At 40.6% G+C, this 25,487-nt stretch overlaps 1 protein-coding gene across 1 annotated transcript in view; it reads right to left on the reverse strand.

The window, feature by feature from the left end:
* vstm2la (V-set and transmembrane domain containing 2 like a) overlaps positions 1-24,718 on the reverse strand; it is a 46,580-nt gene extending 21,862 nt beyond the window's left edge. Inside the window, exon 1 of the mRNA XM_079557648.1 lies at positions 24,339-24,718. Coding sequence (XP_079413774.1) covers positions 24,339-24,456 — 118 coding nt within the window. The 5' untranslated portion in view covers positions 24,457-24,718. The remainder of the gene's footprint in view (positions 1-24,338) is intronic.
* Between the last annotated feature and the right edge of the window lie 769 nt (positions 24,719-25,487).

Raw genomic sequence — 25,487 nt, forward strand, 5'->3', positions numbered from 1 at the left:
GACGTACACGTGTGATATGAAATGAGAGGGGACGGTTATAGGAAGGCGAGCCCCCAGCGGGTCCTCTCTCCGGGCTGACAGTGAAGAATGGGGCAGATTACGGGGACAGGACGGGCCGCCGCTCAGCCTATATATCGCACAACACATGTGATCAAAGGGACAGCGTTGCCACATTTATAACAGCAATGTGTGTTTTAATATAGAGTCCCGGGACCCTTGCCCCAGTGTGCATTCGATAATACCAATCATGCACATTTCCACACACTGCAAAAGCTTCACAAGTGCTAAAGTCAGCAGTCAATCAAACTGTGAGACCCACAAAGTTGCCAGTTTTGTCAACATTCTCTCGTCTTCTGTTTAAATCCCTCCTGTTGGTTCACTAAAATCCTTTCATCCCTTCCTGCTCATTACGTCCCTGTAGAAAGAGGCTGAAAATAAATACAGTTGGTTTTGTGGTGGAGCTAAACAAACACGGCGGTGCCAGGTTGTCGACTGCGAGATGAAAACCACGAAATTCACATCACTTAAACAAACGCAATAATAGAGAGATTTATTCTCGTCACAGATTTCAACGTTCATTTGTAAATTTATTATTTTCTAGGCTTTGCTATATTTATTAATTAACTGTATTTTGAAAGCTGTCGGCACTAACGAAGCCAGACTGTGAGGAGTTTGGAGTTTCTTCCCTCCACTCATTACCGATGTCTAAACAGAACTAATTTAGTCTTGAAAGTGCACTATGGAGTGACCTCATTATGCGCCGACTTGTGCTAAATGCCACCTCCCTTCTCTGCATAAAGACTTGACGCCAGTGTAAACAGGAAATGCCACGGTGTGCAGCCACTCTCTAGAAATGACATTTAAAAAGAAACAAATTAATGCCACCAGCCGCAAGAAGGCAATTGTTCTGCACTGTGTGTGAGAAGACGAGAGCAGAATGCAGAGGTGCATTGTCAGTCATGTTGGTGATGTATATACACAGATAGTTCTTAACTTAGTGGTGGGAGGGAGAAGATCATAGGTTGCTTCCCGTGTTTTGGGGGAACGATGCAGAACAACACATTCAAGTGTTTACAGGGTCATGCATAAGTTTCAAACAGAGCCCGACCTATATATCAATATTAGGATATTTTTAATATCGGCTATCAGCCAGTATCCGAGACTGAAAGTGATAGAGGTTTCGGCACCGGAAAGAGCTCAGTCAGAACTTTAAAATGAGCCCTCCCACAACGTCCAAGGCCTCAGAGGGGCAGAGAAACATTGCGGTGAAAATTGTTTGTAGACCTGTTTTACATATTTTAGTTTTTGCATATAATTTCAGAACCCTAAGAGATAGAGACTTACCGTTTTTTGTTTTGGAATCTACAGATTTTTATCTTTCAAACAAGTTCCCTCTGAAGTAACTACTAAACATAATTATACAGCGCCACCAGCTGTTCACAGTTCAACACTGACACATTTAGAAGCTTCATACACAGGATTATTTGCCTGGCCTGCCAGACATTCCTCCTTTCTGTTCACAAGAAGAACCGTCTGGACAGCTCCTCGCAGCCTATCATTTCACGATTTTACCCACATCGGTCCAATCCCACACCAAGAGGCGGGACTTCATTCCCCCAAGCGGCGGAAGATGGCGTGCGCGACGAGTGATACGATGTTTTCTTCTGCTCTTTCGTCTGTTTTAAATCATTTGAAAAAAAATGTAATCCCTGAAACCGGAGCAAGAAGCAGCGTTCGAAGCGTTCCTCGTAAATAAGGACGTTTTTGGAAAGGCTTCCTGCCGCTTGTTGCTGCGACGTATCTAGCGTTGCTCTGATTGGTTGATGCCGTCTGTCAATCACGCCCACCGGGAAATCGTTGAGATCATGCTTGCTCCCAGACTATATGTCTTTGAAATATCTATAAAAAAGCATGGAGTTTGGCAGGCCAGGCAACAGGATTATAGACAGTTCTAAAATTTGGCCAAAAATATCAGTTTGCAAACTGGCATCGGCCAATCAAAATCCCCGATAATTGTTTAGTAGTTTAGTTTAGTTTATTGAAAGGACAGTGTGCAGTTACAATAAAAAGATGGCTGCACCAGATTTAGCACTATGCTAATTTCCATCTGTAATCCTCACATTGGCCGACCAATATTTCTATATATTTCTATGATAGAAACCTTTACTATAATAATAAATGCTTAACTTTAGACTATTTGCGAGATTTCAAAAAACAACAACATCAAATGAAATTACTTAAAATATCGGCCTTTATATCGGCTATCGGCCATGCCAACCCCCTTCCTATTGGTATCGGACCCCAAAAATCCATATTGGTCGGGCCCTAGTTTCAAGGTTCAAATTAGAATGAATTATCAGTGACATATCGGCTCATGATCTCCCAAAAAGGAAATATTGTGAGTTTTGTGCTTTTCCAAACCTGACACCAGCTGTTTCCTTTTCCCCACCTACCATTTGTCAGTCTCTGTTTTACTCTGCCTGAGTGACTGTGGGTTTAACCAATCAATCCCAGAGAAGTAGAAACTCTCACAAGAAGCAGCTGGCTTTTGTTACCATCAATCAATGGTTCTGTATGTTTTGTATAGCCAATATCACAACCGGAGTTTCCTCACAGGGCTGCACCAAGCATTACCACTTAAAAGGATCATCCTGATGAAATCTCAAATGTAATCCAAGTTGCAAGGAAATCATGAATAATAATGAATTTAAATAAACAACATCCTTTTAAACCAACTTTCAGTTTACAAAAACTTCTGGCAAAACAGTCCCATCCCTGAATATTGTTCAGATATTAATTGACAATTTCAAACCCCTCCTCCCATCACAGTGTTTTGAGTTCTCAGCTAAACTTAAACTGCACTGTATTGGCTGATGCCTCCACTGATTGGTGGGCTGAACTTTCATCAGTCGCTCTGAAACCTAATGTTCGACTTCATAGGTGAATTTATAAATATGCTGCTCCTTGTCAAGAACCATCCAAACGCCTCTCAACCTGCTTACTGGAATAATTTCATGGCTGTGTAATATTTAAAGTAAAGGAGTGTGGCTTTAGGGTGGCACTGGCAGAACAAACTAGCGCACACAAAAAGGTATGTGTTGCACCAGAAGGCAGGCAGATGAAAGTGCTGTTGAGAAGTGTGACTGAAGTGAGAGGAAATGTGTTTTCCACCGAGCTAAACAAAGTCCTGCGTGAGCGTGTCCGGAGCAGACTGGGGCTTGTTAGTGCTCTGCCACGGTCTAATTTATTACATCCACACGGAGGAAAATACAAAGTGAATTTATAATGCATCTCTAAACTTTTGAGTCCACTAATAGCAGTATAAATACCAAATACTATTGTACGTCGTATGCTGTAGGGGAGATCTTTCCATACAGGTAAGAACAAAAAGCTCAGGGGAAACGGAAGCACCTGGTCTATGCTTTTCAAGAGCGCGCTGTAATATTGTCATATTCACCTTATTCCAGATGCTCCTGCGGGAACTGCCATGAATTGCTCCTGCCCCCTCTCTTATATTAGTTTACATAGGACTGCAGAAGAGAAGATCAGTTACTACACGGACACGAAGCTGTTTTCAGGTCTCCCACAGAAACAGGGCAGTGCTGACTTTGCGCAAATGAACATCGGACGTTTTACACAAATCAATCTACTGTGCATCAGATTTTAGCGGCAAACATTTTCCCTCGATCTCCGCTTAATGAACAGACTTCACGCTCTTACCGGAAGAGTCATGAGACCGGATGTGCCGATCCAAAAGGGGGCGGGGAGAATAAGGTGAATTAATTAATTAATCTATTACTCATAGATATGGGCTGTTATATATCAATCAAACACATATACAATATAAATACTGTGTGGGTTGTGATGATGATGATGATTTTATAACGAATAATAACAGTAATACTAACATTGTGATATACCGGGTATTGGAATGAATAATTATACAACGGTCTATTCAGATCAGTAGAGCCACAGGACCTTAGTGACGCAAATGAAAGTTAGTCGGCAACACACCAAAAATAATCTTATCACAGTTTTCTTGGACTCTAAATCATGCTGTGATTTTCTGTACTTGACATTTTATATCATTAGCTGAAGCTAAAGCTACCAGCATGATTAAAGGCCTATTACACCTAAAGTGTGAAAAAGCCTCTGAGACATCTACAACTCAAACAACTCTCTTTTTATCTCTAATAGTGTGCACGTCAAGTAGAACATTGCATTCTAGGGATAAAATAAATTAGCTGTTTTTGATCAATGTACAGTGGCCTATTCACCTTATTCCGCCCCGCCCACTTTTGCCACTTTTTGCGTTGTCTCGGCACTTCCGTTGTCCAGACACTTCCGGTCGAGCGCGAAGCCCGTTCATTTAAACGGAGAACGAGGGAAAATATTCTCCGCTCAAATCTGATGTTTAGTCGATTGATTTGTGTAAAATGACCAATGTTCATTTGCACCAACATGTCGACACTGCACCGTTTCTCAGCGCGGCCTAAAAACGACTTTGTTTTTGTGTAGTTACTGATTTTATGTGGACTTCTCCAGTCCCATGTTAACAGATAGGAGAAAAGGGGCAGGCACAATTCATGGCGGCGCCCACACGAACGTCCGGAATAAGGTGAATGCGTTCCAACCCTTGTTGCCCCAGACTTATCAGAAACCATTCTCTATCACTTAAACATGTGTAGCAAATGACAGCAGACGGAGAAAGTGATAGAAGAAGAAAGAAAAAGTGGAAAAAGTAATGAAGAAAGCACAACTTTGACACAGTAGATTAAAACAGAAATAACAAGCGCCGGAAAGTGTCAGATCTAATCGAGACAGAAGACATCAAACCTCCTTCGAGACGGTGAGCTGTCACACACACGTTACTCCATCTAAAAACAGAAGCGGGTGGTGTCGCAGCGCTGCTAATCAGAGGCGACACTGGGAATACGACTACGCACTTGTAATCTATTTGCAGCAGCCTCTGCATCGCTAAGCTTCATTTGTGAGCGACGGCTGTGTTTGTGTACAATTTGGTGGTCCTAATGAGGGCGGCCTCTCGCAGGGCTGGGGTGGACAGGGACGCAATAGGGCTTAGAGGGATTCAGGATGGGAGCTGGAGTGGCATCTGTAATCGACAGCAGATACTGTTTAGATAGAGAGATATGGAGAGGAATGGATTAGAATTGAGATGTAAGGATGAGGTGGAAAGTCATGAAAATACATTAATACAAAGCAGGTGTTAAGTCGAGGAGACAACGCTCACGCTATGAAAACTAACACTGCTTACAACAGATACTGTCTTTATCCAAACAACACAGTAAAATTTCAATATCAAGTTGTTAACGGTCTGTTGTATTGTGAGGCAAGACTCCTTTTTATGTGGCTGGCTGCGACAGGAAAGGAATCTGGTGCAAAAACAGTGCAAGGTAAATGTAAAATAAGGACGCACTAGTTATATAAAAAGCCTCAGCTGGTCTGAGTCCTGTCTGACACTGATCCACGAGGAGTCTGGACCAGCCTCACCTAAACCCCTTCATACTGACACATAATTTAACAACGTATTCTCTCTGTTCTTATAATGACTGTACGAAATGCAAATGATACTGAAATAACCATCCAAAGTTGTTCATGTAATCTACAATGAAACGTCTACTTAATATTGATGTCTACACAGAACAGAACAAAAATATAAACACCCTGTGTGTAAAACTGAACATTTCACAGTGGACTTTTGTTGTAGCCAGCCTAGGGCACAGCATCTTGATAGGGCACACCTGTGAGGTGGGGTGAGTTATCTCGACAGGAGAATTGCATTTAGACAGATTCATGAACAATATTTAAGAGAAATGGGAGCAAAAGCAAAAGGGTTGCATTTGTATTTTTGTTCAGTGTAGGACTATTTGCGCAAATCAAAAAATGCAACTATACTAGCTCTGTCACCACTACTCTTATATTGCTGTAAGTTGTGTGATAGAATATTAGAATTTAAATACTAGAATAAACAATAAAGTAACTGAATATAGTTATTATGAATAATTTACTGAATAATTTATCAAGTGGCTATGCATTTGTTGAGTCCAGAGGTGATTTCATATGCACCACATTCTCCTCTCTAATCCCTCGTCTGCAGCCGAGTGGTTTCATGCCCGCAAAATCCCCTCAGTAGCCGTATACCGCCTTGTCGCTGATAGAGCATCATGTTTATGGCCGCTTCAGTATTGAGCCATGGCCAGTGCCTGCTCTCGCCCCGCTGAAGGGAAATGCCCACTCCGGGATCGTTATGCTGAGCTAAAGCGAATCACTGATGCTTCTGCAGCTGCTATGGATTTGACATTCTCTACGAGGTTGTGTTCACTTGACATCGCAACAGTCTAAAGAGCCTATAGCTTCATATGGAGGTGGAGGCAAGAATTCGATGGTAAATTCAGCCTTTAACAGACAAAATGTAGGTGTCCGACCGGGTTTGTGGTTAATAATTACAGGGCTTATTGACAGTTGGACAGGATTTTAAACCAAAAGAATAATACGTCAAACCCGCATTCCCTATAAAGATTATATGTTTCAATAGGCCTTAGTCATTCATCTCAAAATATGACAAATAATTCTATAATGTCACAAACCTAACCTATTCTTTAGGAGGTACATTGTTTTGACTAAACAGACCCTAAAATAAAAGTTGGTTTTGTTTTGCTATTAGAGAAGTTCCTCTTGACAAAGTGGAATCAGGAATAGTACTTTTTAATGAACAGTTTGTAGGCTCCCTAAGAGGCTGGACATAGCCACAACCATTTCATGATTATATGAAGCAGACAAAATGTTCCCTCAGTTGCCGTCGACAAATGTGGACAAACCACGCCGCTAATTGCCAAACATGCTGTATTACTGGGTGCAGGGCAAACAAGTCTTTGTAAATCTAATAAAACTTTTTATGAACCTGTGCAGGAAGAACATCAAGTGCTGCCAGTTTAGTGTCTCATTTACCATAACGCTCCCACAGTGGGATTCGTCAGATGTTTACAGGCCTCAGCTTGGCCAATTTTATGGGCAATGAAAAGGGAGAGTGTATTTTCTTTCTTTTAGTTTCTTCCGTGGTCAAGACTCACTACAACAAACAAAATGAGACACTCAGATGCACTGTAAACCTCATCATTTCTAAAGGCTTAAGAAATGCTTAAACTGACTTGTAATTGTGGATCATTATTCTTAAGCAAGAGTACGAGATTGTGTTTTGGTAAGCTCGCCAGCTCATTCTGTTTTACCTTGTATTTTCCCTTCTTTCCAGTGTCCAAAAGGGATGTCTTATCTGTGATTGATTTAGGTATACAGCGATAACCAGATATTTCGGCTTACATGGCTTTTGACACCAATTTTCTCAAATAAGGCAATTTTGTTAATGAAGCCATAAGTTTAATAATATCTGTCATAGATTACATCACTACACAGCTTTCTCAGTGATGCATTTTGCTCACATTTCTATTATAATAGGTGCATGTGAGAAAAGCATTAGCTGGGTAATATACTTTTTTTCCCCGATGACATTGTTTCTAAATAAACTAAAGCATGCAGATTTGTATTCTCCCAAGTGAGTTTGAACCATTTTAAACAAGCTGTCCAACTGTGCACTGCTTTGTAAATACCATCAACCTCAAACATGACCACCCACCTATTAGCCGGACATGCTGCATGCGGATCACTGGCAGCCAGAAAACCTCGATTGGGTTCCAACAAAGTGTGTCGGACAGTGGACGTGCGATGCGGCAGGACTCACAGACAGTCATAGAAGTTAATTTGGCTCAAGTTTAGGTAATTGTCGAGCCGCAATGGAGGGATGTGGATAGTTGGAGGCATAAAGTATACCCTGCCTGTGCACACCCACCCACAGTGGAGTGAAAAGGCCCTCCACAGCGCTGTAATTAGGCCCAGCCAGTGTTGTAATGGAGAGCCCTGTCTGCAGACGGCCAGCGGCAGAACAGCCCATATGTGTCTCATGAGAAGGAGAACAAAAATGTATTTCTTCTTTGTTCCAAGATGCTGCTGGGGTACAAGCCTTAACAACAGAGCTTTAAGGTATGTTAACTGTTTACTCACACATGTCGGAAATGTAAACAGATATAAACTATAGCAGCACAAGCAAAATGTTGTAAATCCTTCTTACAGTGTCACAGCAGGTCATTATTCATTTGCTGTGTGTGATATTGGTGAACTACGAGCTCCTGCAAATGCTCCAGGATTGACGGATAGAAACATGGCATCCACTCTCTGCTCAGACCGCCACCAATTATTCACTCGCACATTGTGCACACATGAGCGTGATCAATGCGATATTGGAAATATGTAGTGTGACAAGTTACCCGAAATGTAAGGCATTTTTTGTCTCTTAACTTGTCCAAATGTATAGGAGAGAGAGAGAGAGATTTTATTCATGTCAAGTTCAAGGATTTGCTGTTTTTATTTTTTCATCATATGCGGATGGCCAAGTACTAGACATGATCAATGACTCTCTCAGACTATAAAGTGGGAATAAAGTGAGTGAAAATATAGCAAACCATAATAGTGTTGAATTATTTACAGAACTGCAGTAAAAATGTATCAGCACCTGAATTTTAAATATTCCAACACAGTGTGACGGACTCCCTGACACTCCTCACGCTAAGTTTTTATGGGAGTCGTATAAATAATTCAAGCTTGCCACGCTATCCTTGAAACAGAACTTCAAAAAAATCATCAAAATGTAAATGTTTGCTCCCAGCACAAGCCACATGAGAAGCATTTTTTTTTAGGTTGCAAAAACCATTAAAGAAATCTTCAAAGTGAGCTCCCTCCGTATGCAACGCGTCACAGGACGCTGGCTACAGATTACATGATGGAACGATTTCAAAGCGCAGTAACATACTGTGCATACAGAACACAGCCGTAGCATGCTATCTACCACTAGCCCGTTGCCATGGTGACAAAGCAGAGGAACACGAGGTGAACAAGTAGTGGTAAATTAAGTACACACGGTATGTCACTGGGATACACTCTTGTGGGTCCGTGTTGGAAGAAACACAAAGGCTGATTTTATTTATTTTCTTGTAAAAATATGTTTTATGCATTTAACTGCTTGCAGGTTTTGGAGCCACCTACGATCTGATATGAGCCATGATCCTGGTCAGGAGTCCAGATGGAGAATAGGTTTAACCCAACTATTATGTACCATAACATAATTCAATACACATTTCCTTCCTTGCGACTTCAGTCATTCACAGCCTGTGAAATACGGGCCGTATGTGACTATCAAGTGCTGGAGACTATCAAGGTCATGGATATGATGTACATTATTTGCATACTCATAAAACTGTGAGCAAAGTCCTTGAGCCGGCTCATTTTACAGACAGACCCAGTGCAAAGATGTTCACAAACAAACATATGACGTCTGCAGAAACCTACACTGACTGAGTGGCACAATGCAAGGAGCAGTTCAAATAAACACCATGAATTATGAGAAGCAGAATATGAAAATACAATCTACTAGAATCGGCTGAACAAAGTAAACAGTAAAGACCAGGAGAGGCTCGAGCAGGAGTCAGCTGGATTTGCACATTAGAAAACCCAGACAATAAAAGTACAACTACAGTATGTAAAAAGGCATTGTGGAGATTCTTTTAGGAACATTGCTACATGAGTAAAGTATATGGCAGCCCCTCTGTAGCTGAGGAGCTTTCAGACTGTCAATGAATGACTGATCCTGGACACTTTTCACTATAGCTGAGTTTTCTTCAACCCACTCCTCGTCTCGTGCTGCTCGCTCAGTGTGTCTGCCAACTGCGGATCCTGCCAAGAGCCTCCCCCTGAGAGGCCCGGTGCGTCTCCAAATCTCAGCCAGTCTATGTGTTTGCTCTTTGATGGAAACGTTGGCAGTAATGTGTCTAATAGAAGATAAGCAACACTCGTTCAAACAAGTCTTCACAGCCAAGAGCTCCCTCACCAACACAGCACTTCTGAATGCAATAAAAGGAATTATTTAGACAATCCATTTTTGAGAACACACGAGAACACACACATGTGGTGCTGTGGTGAACCGGTCTGGGCTCATTCTACGCTCTATTGCTGGAACATGTAGGAGGAGGAAAATACATAATTTTAACATTTTTAAATTCCATATAGTCCCTTTAGTGTGTTACATGGTTAAGAGAAATAACTGCATTTGTTCAGACTCCCAACATATGTCCAAATTTGATTTAGTTGAGGACCCCTGCTCTAGCCCATTCCTGTATGGAGTTATGTATTTTTCAACTCAAACAAAAATAATTCTGAAAAAACAACACAGCATAGTCAAGACCCCCACACTGAAGAAACGTGCCTGGTGTTAATTCTCGTTAAGTTTTCGTCCAGCATGGCCATAAGGTTCCGTAAGTATCCTCTCGTGTGTTGATAGCAGAACAAAATAATGTTGGAAGAATGCTTGATGTGGCTCTGTTCTCTGGAAAGCGTTTGAAGAAAGTAAAAGGGCTACACCTATACAATACGATGAAAGCTGAGCATCCATAAAAACACAATCATTTTTTTTTTTTTTTACATAACAGAAAGAATATATTAAAGTCTCCAAGATGAAGAAAATTCGTGAGCACGCACTGAGTGAAATAGTGCGTGGGTTTGGATCGTCTGTCTCAAAGCTGCTTTTATCATTCCTCACACAAAGACTGCTACACACAGTTCGAGTGATGAGTCGGCGCGATGAGTTTCAGTCATGGCGCGAAGAACCTCAGAGCAAGTCGGGCTTTGGATCATGGGCCTCAAAAGCTGTCCGCCATCGTTCCTCCTCAGAAACTCCTTCACACATACGCGAAGGGAAGGGAAGGGAAGCGCTTTTGCCGAGGTGCCGGGGACGTGAAGCAGAAGGCACTTATGGGCAGAGACAGAGAGGGGAGTCCTTGACTGAGAACTGACCCCGCAGCTTGTTTGTGCCGATTTTTGCAGAGCGCATTTCCGACGGAGGGGGATGGAGAGGACAGCGTTCAGACTTTATTACTCACGATAGTTAGGGGTGGCAGTCGGCAAGAGCAGAGGAAGACGGAGGATGCTAATGGGATGAATTCGCATTGTCAGGAGAGGAGTGGAGCTGCTGAAGAGCTGCCAGCTTCTCTTAGGTTTTACCCACGCTATCAGCTGTGCTTTACAGCCCCCAGCGGCATCTGGGAGGGTGGGGAGCTTAATGAGTAGTGCAAGATTTCGTAAAAATGCGTTTGAAAAATACTGTACTAAGTCATTGATCCCATGAAGTAAATAATCGTCGGCACACTGCAAGTTCTCTGAAGCAAGAAGAAGCAGGTTTGGAGTTAAATATAGCAGCAGTTTTGTCGGGCTCATATTTTGAGATTTTCAGGAAAATGTGTGTATAAAAAAACACTTCAGAAACCTCATCGAGTGACGACGGGTTGGGTAACAAGCCTTCTGACAGGCTGAGAACGCACCCAATATGTCCTAAAGAAGGACCAGAGTTTGGAGAGTAGAGACAAAAATCTCAGTTTGGGCTAATAATGAAACGAAAATCAAAACACAATGGACAGCTTGGATAACAAAAACAGCCAATAGCAACTGTAAGTGCTGGCAGTGCAAAAGAAAATCGAGACAGCGTTATTCATTAACTTTAACTTGACCTGAAAAGCTAATGCAGGGAATCCTTTTCCCCATAAGCTACTGCTGTGCAATAACAACCGCAGAGAGAACTATACGATTTGGGCACAGTGCCCCATGGACAGACAAGACAATCATCCAACATAAAGAAAGAAAATGACTTTAGTTTCCCCATGAGTACGGACTGTGTTCATAACTCAATCATTTAGAGCAAAAGGGGGAAATACAATCTGAAAATATGACCCGACAAGCATGAGATTGTGTTGTTTGTTGTCGAGACAGTAATCAAATTGGACTTATCAAGCTTTTGTAAAAGAATGGAGATGGCCTTTGTGGAGCTGCTTGAGTTGTTACTCCACAACAATCCAAATTAACAAGTTAAAATGACAAAAAAGCTTAGTTGTCTCAAAATCCTGCTTTCCCTCCGCCCTCCAAATGGCTCAGTATCACATAAATCACCATCTCCAAACTCCATATTATTGAAGGCTACCCCCGGCTTGTGAACCACTTGCAAACAAAGCCAGCAGACATGGAATATATCGATGTTTCGGAGATAACCAGGCCCGAGTGTGCGTCAGGGGAGCGAGCAGCTACAGTAATCATTTGTCAGCGGTGAGCGGCTGGTGCCAGACTGCCCCCCTACAGCACTTGTCTCACTGCGCAGTATATATAAGGTCAGGACCTAAATACATGGGCTGTACTGGGGAGCCGAGAGTGAAAACAAGCTCTAAAACTGTCAGCACCTCTCCCTGGCGTCCAAAACACCTGACTTTATTTTGCACACTATTTCAAAGGAATGTATTGGTACTGTGAAAGATGTCAAATGTGAAACAATTACACCTTACATGGACTCGTATAGAATATTATCCAGCAGTCTGTATCTCAAACAGGGTATGGGGGGCATGACTACTCTATCTCAAAGCTCTAGTGGAACATGCGCAAACCACTAATATCCACTAAAAATAGGCCATAACATTCAAGTTCTCAAATGTCTGTGAATATATATAGGGATGCACCGATCCGATACTGGTATTGGATATCGGAGCCGATGCTGGGAAAAATAAGATATCAGGTATCGGCTACAAATATCCGATACTGAACTGATACCAGTTTTGGCTCTCAACGCCTTAAAAACACAATTTTTACCACTTAAATCTCAGTGAATATGGACATGCTGTATATCGTTTTAAAGCTGAGACCCTGGGGAATCCAATCATTGATTTAGTTTAAACTCCACAAATGTATTTTTGCCGTGCAAAATGCCGCACTAACAATAACATGCTAAAGCTAGCGGGTGCATGCTAATGTTAACAAAAACGAATGAAGGCTGGAACGGAAACTAACATAGAAATACCTACACTGTTAAAAGTCGTATGCCCATTTTGTTATTGTAACGTAAGAGTGTAGTTTGTTTTCACATGACAATGATCGTTTTAAATGTTTAACTTATGTCAGTAAGTTCAAAGGTGAAAAACTCTTTGAGGTGTGTTGAAGTAACATTTCTACATGAACTTGACTTAGTTTGGTAAGTTTTAGAAAGAGACCGGATCTTGTAACCCCACAACCATATTACTGCGCCACACATATAGTGCTAGAAAATAGTATAAAATAATATTCAGCTTTTTTGAGAGTGAATACGTATTTTTAATAATAACTCTTACTGTAACAGCTTAAGAAATGTTGTTGGTAAAAATCAATCTGGACAAAACTGGCGGAAGAATACGATCCACATCAGTCCGTCCTACGGTACATTTCAACAGTTGTTTTTTTCAAATGGAGTGGACGTTTCTTCGCTGAGGATCGCGCTAAAGTAAGGAAACAATCTTTCACTTGTGTTTTAGCCAAATATAATATATGTTCAATATCATCCTAAGCAATGTCCTGCCCATATATGGATATATGGATTTTTTTTTTTTTTTGTAAAGTAAGCCATGCGGTGCTAAAGCTAGCTTCAAAAGGGGTGGGCTATTTGAAGAAAGTTGTCTTAGAGTGGGGTTTTTAATTTGCTCTAAAAGCTTCATCGTGGTAATATTTTCTCGTGTAACACAGCAGGCAGCAGGCGAAGTCCAGGCCAGTCTCCCAGAAAGGAGAGAGACGAGGAGAGAGACAAGGAAGAGGGAGCTACTGAGCTAGTGATGCCACAGGTTTCATCTGAGTTCGTGTCTGTGCAAAGGTAAACTACTAAGGCTGTTAGTTTACTGTTTAGCAAGTACTTTAACCGCTCAAGCAATGACTTTGCTACCGATAATTTCCGCATTACATTATTGTTTGTGTTGTACAACGCTGCGCGCCACTTTTCTCTGATTTGTGGAGCGGCGGTGCTAAGCTAAGCTAGCAGGGGTGCTAAGCTAAGCTAACACGGGTGCTACGCTAGCGCAGTTCAAGCCCAAGAACAGGCCACGCTCTGCGGTCACTGCAAGTGTCTCTGGCCGCAGACCCGTCTCGGTCACTGGGCTGGTAAAGCCCCGTGCCCCGTACGGAGGTTTGAACGTGACCAAGTGATTCTTCCACTGTCAGTATGGTCTGCGTTTTGGACCAGTTTTACATTAAATGCTCGTCAAACGTCTGTGCGTCACTGTTAAAATGAAATGATTATTCTGTTGTCATTCTGAGTAAATGCTCAGTGTGTGTTTATGACACGTGCGTGTCTCCGTGAACATGAGGTGGAGACAACACGCGTTCACGAAGGTCTGGAAATGCAGTACTATAATAATTATAGATTCACGTTCACTTGCATTGTCAGGGGAGGATGAGAGAGGTGGCACTAGTGCAGTAAAGGCAGAAAGAGGAAATGTGTTTTAATATGTATTTTTATACTAATACATTGTATACATACTTACTGCTTTTAAATACATCTGGTGTGCTTCAAAATGCCTAATAAAGTATGGGAATGAAATTGAGGGAGTATCCCATGGTTTTATTTATTGGCACATGACAAAAAGTAAATACTTTAATGTGTTAGCATATAAACTTGGATTATAAAATTCCACAACTTGGGTCAACCTGGATATGTAGCAAACGTATTAGTTTCGATTGTGTGCTTTTTATGCCGTATGTTTGAGATTAATGTCAGGTCTTATCTTAACATATTTCAAAAGGAGCCTCAAGAAGGTGACTGTGAAGAAGAAATGGAGGAAAACTGGAAGAATATGGAGAGAAATTCGTAAAAACAACCCCATTCATGACAAAACCAATGGTGGGCCCAGTGGAAGAGAGAGCTTGTCAGTGATGAGGTGGTGTAACTGTTTACTGTTTATTGTTTTGTTTTTTTGCGCGCTTGCTAATATACATTATTTGTATTTTGTTCTCAGATAAAAGCTGAATTTCAATGAGTGGCTGTAACTGAACTGCTGGCTTCATTTCTGGACGGCCTTGAGGAAGTTTTCCCCAACTGCTAGAGCTTCACGAATGTTCTAGCAATTGCTGGAAGATGTTTCTCCTTGTGTCATGTAAAAAATGTAAGTATAGTGGGAAATTAAGTTATCCTTTATTAATCTCTGTAGAGTAATCTCAATCCTTAAAACTCTGGAACTTCTAAATGCAGTAGATGTCATTTTATTCCTCAGTGTCTAGTGCTCATAAACAACATTTGTCAGTTTTTGCAGAACACAAGAGGAACAGGACTGCTGCTAAGGTGGTGGGATCAGCACTGCCTCCGAGAAGATCCATCCAGTGTTTTTTGAATGTGTGCGGTGAGTACACTAAATTTGATCTAAAATTAAAATATTAACAACAAAAATAATTACATGCATATTTGTTAGTTCCTGGCTTTCATCGTGAAACATGTTCGTTAAAGGTACACACTAACAATTTCATGGACACATTTCCCCCCAATTACATTCTGCTGCGGTGTTATCAAATGTGTGGTATCGTACAGTATTGTGCTGTCATTCATGTGTCCATGCGTTTGTCCCAACACACACTATATCGTCCTGTTTTTCCAGTCGCTATTTTTATTTTCACACGTATCCTTCTGGTTATTGATTTATTGTCTATGGGTAGGATTTACAGGGTGTTTCCTCTAATTTTGGAGCTTATTTAAATATTTAGTAAATCAGCCCTACTAGCTCTGAGAGATGTTGAATGGTCAAGTAAAAAAGTAATGTAGAACAATGTATTGCAAAGGTTAATGGTAAACACTTTAAATTACACTATATTAATCCCAGACATAAATAATTCACACATCATCATGAAAGGTAAAGACGCTTTGATGTTTTGACACTTATAGTATGATTTTTCTTTCTTAAGGACCATTCAAACCATCTGGATGAAGCGAATGGAACTTGGATTGCTTAATATCTATGAAGAGGAGCAGGATGCTGTTGCACATCAGGACTTTGTAGCAGGTGTGGTCACAGAAAGCCTCGTGCTTCAGCGTGAGAAAATCAACGTCACGTTTCTGCTAAAGGTCATCATGAAAATCAAACTAGAACAGGCTCCGCTGGAGTACATGGACTGCACAGGTACAAGATACAAACCATTACCATAGGCAAATGCTGTTGTATTTTTTTTTTCATCCTCGCTCACTCTTCTGAACCATTTTTGATATGTAACAGGCCTGTTTAATTGGCCACTTTTAGAAGTAATTTTAAAATGAGTTATTTTTGTTAACACCAACATTACAGTTTTTGTCAGAGCGGCATCAGAGGCACTGCCATGCCTCCAAGTTTGTCTACAACACAAGTGTAGGCCTGTCACAATCACAAAATAACCACTAAAACCAAATCTCAGTAAGCAGTTGTTCTGAAAGTACATGTTAAGAGATCTTCAACACGAGTTGCAATTAACATTTACTTAGGTAAAATGCTAAATTATTTTAGATTTATATGAAGTAGATATATGAACTTTTGTGACAGGCCTACACAAGAGCATACAAAAAATATACATGTATTTGCTTAAATGTGTAAACAAAATTTGTGAGTTTCATCAGATTTTAACATTTGTAACTTTATAAGCACTTGTATATTTTTTTTTACTGGAAAATTAAAATGCCTTGACTATAATTGTCTCTTGTCACTTGTATCTATCTGTTAACAGGAATTATAAGTAGATGTTCTGTTAACTTAGTATTGTTTGTGAAGTTTCTGCCATAAACATTTGAGTTCTTTTAACATTAGACTGTAAGTGGTACCATTGTTTAAAAACATAGTATTTTGTGTTATAGTAGCAAATATATTTGGTTTCATTCAACTACAGTGAATGAGTTGAAATCTGTTAATAACTTAACCTGATATGTTCATAGAGGTCAAAACATTGTTTTCTTTTGACATTCAATTATAAGTCAAAGATGTTTTTAACTTAGCCTCGTGAGTTTAAAAAACACGCACGCTTGCGTTAATATAAAGAAGCAATACAAGTTTATGGTTGGCACAACAAAACATGTTGGTTTGTTAAAACTGAAACTGTTAAGTTGAAACAATTTATAGCAATGCTTTATGAACCATTTATAACTTACTGGTTTTACTTGATTGAAACAATATCGGTTCCTTCAATGAGCTCAAATCTTTATGGCAGAAAGTTAACATAGAATTTTAAGTTGAACTGCTATATTATTTATTACAGTGTAAAGAAGTCTAATAAAATAAAATAACATTTGTAATGATCAGATCACTTCATGTGAGTCGTTCATAAGAATGTAACCTAAAGCCTGTCATATACCCAAGGATATTTAGTGTAGAAAAATCCAGTGATTCTTGTTTAATGTTTATCCATTTGTTTATCAATAGATATAATTGATAATTGATTTGTAATATCATGACAATAAAATATGAGTTTACTGATGAGAAAAGTAAAGAGTCAATTCAATTTTTCATTCAGAGAAAGATACTTTTAAGAAAGTCTCTTGGCTTCGGCAGATACTCAAACCCCAGTATCGGTATCGGTAACAAAAAAGCTGGATCAGTGCATCTCTAAATATATACTACACAGATGGATTTTACTCTACTATGAAGTATGTCAATATGAAATCAGGTACAGCCCCTTTAACTTGTCAAATATGGAAATAACAGAGCTATCACAGACTGGAATAGTTTTAACCGTTCATACATGCGCTGGGACATACTGTATGGGCTCAGCAGTGCAAAAGTTTTCACCGAAAAGAACTTGGGCACAAAAAGTCCCGCACAATCTTAAAGGCACTGGATAACACCCACATCAGTCTTATATGGTTATTATGAAAAGCTGCATCTATTCAAAGAACCTGACAGTCTGCCCATGTTTGCCTTTTAAGATGACTGCACAGAGGAAACAATCAAAACATGACTTTTTCCCATGAGACCACGGCTATATTTGGTTTGTACAGTGTCCCTCCTTTTAGCAGACGGCTGTCACGATAGATGGAACCCCACAGCGCTGGACACGGCTGGACTGTGAGGAGGAGAAGGGGACAAAGTACAAGGACATACAGTACGTACAATAGAGTGTGACTCTGCAGAAGACAGCACTCCACAGGCTGCTCCTGAACGCCTGCAGGGAGACGGCACAGGGCACAGTGAAATCTTTAACAGTTCAACCCTGAAGTCATGTCACTGCTCTGGTTTGGCTCATAATGTGGTTCTCCCAGGATTCACCAAATCTACTGCTGTGTTGTTTTCAAAAGGGCACTTCAGTCCAGTAACATTTATTTAGCCCAAAACAAGTGTGTGCGCTAACAGTCCTGCTGATTCTTAAATTCATTTATTTTATTGTATTGCATTGTACTTTTTATTTATTTTATTTAGTTAAATGAATGAATTGATATTATTTTATTATTTATTATTATTTAATTTATCTATCTTGTTTAATTTAATGTATTATTATTATTATTATTGTTATTATTATTATTATTATTATTATTATTATTATTATTATTATTATTATTATTATTATCATCATTATTGTTATCATCATTATTACACATACAAATATAGCAGCATCTCACTGGCTTTATTCATAAACAATGAAAAAAGGAGCATGTACATTTCAAATTATAAGTTGTTGTCCAAACTGTTCCCAGTTCTTCACAAGGATGAGTTTTTATGAGCACAACTTACAGGCCACATGGCAACATGAGCAATAACATCTAGTCTGTTGGTTCACCTTAAATAAACATGCTTTATTGTAACAAATGCCTGCTTTTACAAAGGACAAAGAGTAATTTCATCACAAAAAACAAAATCATGTATATTAATTCTGTAACAAATGTCATTTTAGCTTCACCGTGCAGCAAGAGACGCGCTGATTCAGCAGGGCAATGAGATATTATTATCTCTGCCATTTAGTGCTACTTTTTTATTTATTACATCTCGGCACATTGTGGCAATAATTGCATGGGAGTAAGCAGGCTTTGAATATGTACAAAGCTCCCTTTCACAATAATAATTGCGATAATAATGTCCTAGTTTGAACTCATTTTCGCACTGGGTTGAGACTCTGACACCTCTACTATGTCCCAATAGAAAGGGCCAAGAAAACTAACCATAAAGAGGCCGGGCTGTGATTGTATCAGTGCCGACTCTGAATACACAATCAGAGCGGCACTCCCCGAAGCAGCTATCCCTCCAGCCCTTTAAACCCTGCCGAATGCCTTTGTGTGGACAATGAATAGTAAGGGGTTCACCTGTGGAATTGGATGAATGGTTCAAATCCAATCTGGGATAATGGGAGTCCGAATGAGGCCGGTTTAGAAGGCGATAGGGGTCACAGTCTGGTAAAGGTATATAAGTGAGTCCAGGCAAAGCTGGAGGACCGAATATCTGCAACTGAGAAGAGCTGAAGCGCAATAGGCAGCAGTGCTATACACAAATGTCAGTCTGTGCTAGTGTGGATGCAGCATGCTAAGCACTTCTGAAACAGCTCATGGTTCGCTGTGATATATAATGATATTATCATCCTGTGCTAACTTGGTAAATTACAATGTTTAATTCTACATCAAATACGTAGATTTGGGTATTAAAAATGTAAAAAACAATATTCCTTCACTGGACTTTGTTTATATATTTAGACTCTAAATGTGCTAATGACTACATTTAAGAATTCTATCTGCAAAAACATGGTGACAATTTTGTGGTTCTCAACTGATGGGTGGGAGTCAAGACTCAAAAGCTGATCGTGGAACAAGGCTTTCCCAAACAAATTTCTTTTTTCAATTGCTAACTACTGAAAAAGTAGGTAAAGCGTGGCAAAACATTACACAATGTAAGGTCGCAGTTTGTCTTCTCTGACAAGAAACACTGCTTCATTTGTGACATTATTATCAACACAAGTAGCTCGCACTTACTCATCAAAGTTTTGGATATGTCTGCATATCCTCCAAATGTCCGCAGTATAGAAATTACAATATACACTGCTCCAGTAGAAAAGCTTTAGTTCTGCACAAGCCAACGGCTCATTTCGCCCTCTCAGATTAATTAAAGCGATTGATTGGCTGGAACAATCGGCGCGCTGGATAAGCGGGCTCTAATGAGAAGTTAATTGAAAAGTATCAATGAGTAAAGCGGCGCCTGAGCAAATGTGGAACAGAACATTGTTGAAACGGAGAATAGTCTTTTCTCCCACATGCGTTTATCCGAACTTTCTGGCAGCGCTCTGTGCCAGCTGGTAACGGGCCAATGGAAGAGACTTAAGATAAATGATGACCTCTAGGGATTCTTACAGCACCACTATGGAGCAATATTACACTATTTTCTCAAAAAGAAAGTTTAAGTGTCTTAATTTCCCTCTACTATTCTTCACTATGGGGCTGCACTACACATTGGATACTCTAGACAATACCTTTTGCAACACTTCTTTGGTTTAGTTGGAATGTGGGAAGCATGCGACTAATTTATAAAGCCGACGCAGAGTGCAGTGGGTAGCAAGTAAGTAATGCGCAATTGCAGCTGTGGAGCTATAGCACTACAGTGATTTTAGCAACAGAAGAAGATGGTCAGCCTCCAAGTCAAATTTCCGAAGTCAAATTTGTATCCTCTATGAGAAAAAAACAACAACAACAAACAAAAACACTTTGGAATCCTCATTGAGAGACAGAAGATGTCATTTTGTTTGTAAAAATCCTGCCAAGTTAATGTAAACACTGTTAGGTTGACTTCACCAACTTTAGTGACCATTCTCGTGCCTGGGCGAAGGCTCTGCATACACCTCTCTTCCTACATTAATGCCTGAACTGAGAACCTACAGTATCAATTAGGAGCTCCGGTGACTGGACGCGCTAATGCAGCACCGACACCAGGCTTTACCCCGAGGACAAAACAACAGGCGTTGGCACACTCTCATTTCCATTCATATCCCACTGCGCGGTGCTGAGCCAGGACGCCGACAAACATGAAAACACGTCCGGAGTGAAGAGGCACTGCATAGACCTACAAACCTGGACCAGTCCTGTTTTAAATGGGACTAGAAGGCAGAATTCAACACGTGATGTAATGGGGAAAATTGCAGTGCAGGTTAAAAATGTATCACTATTATATTGTTATTATGCCACTATTATTTAACCTCATCTTTTATACATGATTTTTTACATTACTATGAATGGTTTAGAGGGACTGTACATATTCAGTTCTCAGTTTGAATGCCAGAAGTAATCTAATTTGTAATGGCAATGTATTTTCATAAGCATGGTCATAATGAACAGTTGCAAGAGACATTTGACGAATATTGAAAAAGTGCTTATGGTAGTTAACACTATATTGTCCTATCATGTGAGCTTCCCTTCATGCATTATTGTTTTTATTGATATAAAGGATGGTTATAAATGTACCGCATTTGTGCAGCCTTTTTTCGTTGTTACCCGTGTCTCAGTGCCAGTCATTTGCCCTTGCCATGTGCTCATTCTCTGGTGCTGGTCAGAGTCTGGAGAGGATTCAAGCTCATTTCTATTAGAGAAGCCAGATGGTGCATTTGGTCAGAGGCTAACAGTGACCGACAACAACAGGCATCCCTTAAAGAGGCCATTGTACGCTCTCTGGATATGAAGCTGGACTACGCTCTTCTCAGTGGTCTGTGTCGCAACACTGCTGTGCTTTGGCTCAACAGCAATGATCTGGACAGGGCTTGTTCGACCGGCTTTCATGCGGCAAACTGTGCCTTGTTCAGCTGACTGAATGAAAGGTTCATCTACCAGGCTGTCATGAAGCTGAACTCTCCCACTTCCCCTTAACTATTGGTTTTGTGGTTTTTGTATTATTTGTCTTTATATTTTGTCTTTATATCGAGTCTAAGGACGATGCTTATTTGGACATTATGTTTGCCTGAACTTTACATTGTCTTTTCCTTGTTTTGGTTCATTGTTTAAATGATGCAGCTTTGAGGAAACTCCTGTTGTTACTGTATATTGGGGTATATATAAAACAATTGATTAGATTGGATTGATTGATTGATTGATTGATTGATTGATTGATTGATTGATTGATTGATTGATTGATTGATTGATTGATTGATTGATTGATTGATTGATTGATTGATTGATTGATTGATTGATTGATTGGTTGATTGATTGATTGATAACATGAGGTGATCTGAACCAAACTTCTTCCAATTTATAAATGATTTATTTAAACATGATTTATTTAGGAATGGTTCACCACATGGTCCTTCCATTGACTTTAACCCAACTAGTTATCAATGATGTGAGGCCTCAGATGAGCAACTCCTGCCCGTGGTACAAAATGTGCTTTGGTTATGTCATGTAGATGCATGGCATACATGACAAGACAATTTCAGAAACCACAAACATCTTGGTATGAGAATTATATGAATTTTGTTAATGCGTTGAGCACTTGTCCTAACTATGCAAAAAGTAAAGGTGCATATTTTGTATTGTATATTGTATATTTTATAATGTGAAGAAGACACATGACTTTATGACTATGTGGTGATACTTTTGTGATGATGGTTAATCATAATGATACTTGGTGGCTTGGTCCAGATGGGGCCTTTCTGTGAAGCCCATGGCTACTATCCGGTGTGGCATTTTTACCAAAATAAACACTGTGTAGCCCAACAGAGAACATTTCACGTGTAGTTTTCTAAATGTTCTTCAAAAAGCTGAAAAATTATGAATATTGGATACAGTTGAGCCATTTTTATGCTATCTGGATACTGCAATTTACAATGTGATTGTAATGCATTGCATTGTCTAGCCATACACAACTCTACCAGACATTATTATAACACGGCTAAAATATATTTGAAAAGAAAAGAAGCTTAAGCTAAAAATCTAAAATGGGTGTCAGCGTGTCATAAAGCAATGGATTGCTGGCTTCTAGATTTATGCAACTCCCTGTATTCTTCCCCAGCCCACACATCCAGTCCAGCTGCCCTGCCAGAGCTGCCAGAGTCACACCAATGGAGACACTGTCAGACCAGGCCAAAGTCTCAGAGCTCAGGGACACAGCTGAGGAGCTGGAGGTGACGTAACAAAGTGCAAGCTTCAAGCCATTTAGGGATTGTACTGGACTGAGCGAAGCCAACAGGTGGAGCTGCTTGGAGAGAGGATTATGGAAAACTGGACCAATACTTCTATAACACTGACATGCTATAACACAAGCATTCACTCAGGACAGTAGTGACGGGGCAGAAATGTGGGCAGTAGAGTAAAGGCTCCTCAGGCTAAGGCGACGCAATATCGCCCAATTGTCGCCATCAGAATACTTGGTGACCAATGTTCATGTCACAAGAAGCCACAATGTATCGCAAAATGACTAAGGTCTTCTATCTAAAACAGAATCATGGTAATTATGCAAAGGACACATTTTATTGGAACATGAAGTATCACAGTGTTATTATCGCAATATTCTAGACAATTTTTCTCACTTACTTATGCAGCACTACCTCAGACATATATGACAGTCCAAACATAAAGTTACATTTGGACAGGAACATGGTAGTTTATATCGAGTGAACAAGACACAATCTACTTTATGGATTCGAAACTGTAAAGCATAAAAAGCAGAAAGCGTCATACAAATGACATTTGATCTATTAACTTGGACTGGTCAAAGCTAAAGTTGTTCTCATTCAGAGATGATGTTTATTGTATAATTGACTGATTGATGTTAAACATGAAAGCAATTAACCCTGTAAGTGGCATGTTTTTTTTGTCCACTGTTTAAGCGTTTGAAAAGATATGGATGGGATATGAAACACGCTCATTGTAATGCCTGTGCGTTATCAATATAATCCTATCTGACACTAAATGTCAGTAAGCCCATTCACCTAAAAATATGATTATTAACAATGATTACTTACGTCACTACCTTTGTAAGCAAAGTTACACAGAGGTAGTGATCACCAAACATTAGGGTCCCTAAGCCTATTACTTTGTCATTGATCACCGATGCATTTCCTTGCAGCACTAATGGTACACTGGTCAGGTTAAAAAATAATTCCTCTCAACCCACGCATTATTCACCTGTAGGTGGCAAAAGTGCATCTCAATCACTGTAACCCTCGCCAACACGCCCACTCAAGACCCGCAATTGCTCCAAGAAGTGCAAACGTCCGGGTGGTGCAGGCGAAAGACGGAACGTGCGCTGACTATAGGCGCAGGTGATCAATTCAAAGCACACTTAAACTGTTCTCTGATTGAAAGGCAGGAGCACAGACACAAAGGGAAGCCCAGTGGCACCTGCCCGCGAGCCACTGCTCGTTGTTCAAATCACCCACGCGTTCGAAACAAACGCTGCCATCTCCGACAGCATTTCAAACGCGCTTTTATGGAGCCAAACGTGGCCACGCAAAGGAGCTCCGTCACTCACCGTTCCCGGAGATGTGGTTCTCGATCTCGCCGTGTCCAGCTTGCCTCGTGCACACACTAAGTTGCACGCACAGTCCCATATAATGTAAACTCCCCAGCAGCACGCGGAACGCTCCCATTTCGCTTCTGTTTGATCTGTGCAGCTTTCCCGCTCTTTTTTTTTTTTTTTTTTTTTTTTTTTTTGCTCTTTCACATCAGGTGGGGGGGCAGGTCCACACAAGGATCAGGGATCAAGGGTTCCTTCCTCGCGCTTATAGATCCGGGAGACTTGTTGTGGAGGAGTTGGTTTACCTGCGCAGGGAACGGAAAGCGTCCGCAGCCTTCCCGTTCAGCAGCAGCAGCAGCGCACTGACTCACTCTCGCTGCGCGCTGCCTCCGATCCTCGGCTCTACATGCGGCGGAAGGACACCTCCCACTTGAGGAGTGGTGTGGCGAGCTTCTGGAATGTTTATGATGAAGCAAACATTTTGGAGAAGTTTAGTTAGCTTGTTCATTAGCCTGTTTCATTGGCTAGTTCATGTTTGGAATAGACAAACAGGCAACAGGCTAAAATGGTTCGACTAACTTTGATATAATTTATAGCTTCATCCGAGTTCAGTCTTTCCACCTACTGTGCGGGGAGCTGTCCGTGGTGCTGAAACACATCAGCGCGTCCTGAGCCTTTTTCAGGACCACGGACAGCTACAGACTCAGGCAACATAAAAGACTGGGGTGCGTTTTTATGCAGGCTATTATAGAGACACATGTGGCAATACACAATTTCCTGCCAGATTTAGGCCCCAATTTGAATTCCAAGTCTTCTTATAATTTGTTCATCTGGTGTTCCTTTTGTGGTGTCAGTGGGTTTTGTTGCAACATTCTGTTGAGTTTCTGCTTCTTTAACTGAGGTTATGAATCTAAAATTGTGGAGTGCGCCCAGCTTTAATCTTTTTGGCTTTTCCCAGTAATGGCTAAACGATCGCCTCACCCCATGTTTGCTGTCTGGATCCCAGTGACTGATGGATACACAGCAGCTTTATCTCCTGCAGAACAAGACCTTTATCTGTGATCAATGCCGACCTCAGCTGAACTCAGCTTTCAAGTGAAAACATTAGTAGACCACTTTTCTAAACCGCAATTTGAAAACTGCTGGCTTTGTTTTTGTTGACCA

Source organism: Gobius niger, assembly GCF_951799975.1.
Source record: "Gobius niger genome assembly, chromosome: 6".
NCBI lineage: Eukaryota > Metazoa > Chordata > Actinopteri > Gobiiformes > Gobiidae > Gobius > Gobius niger.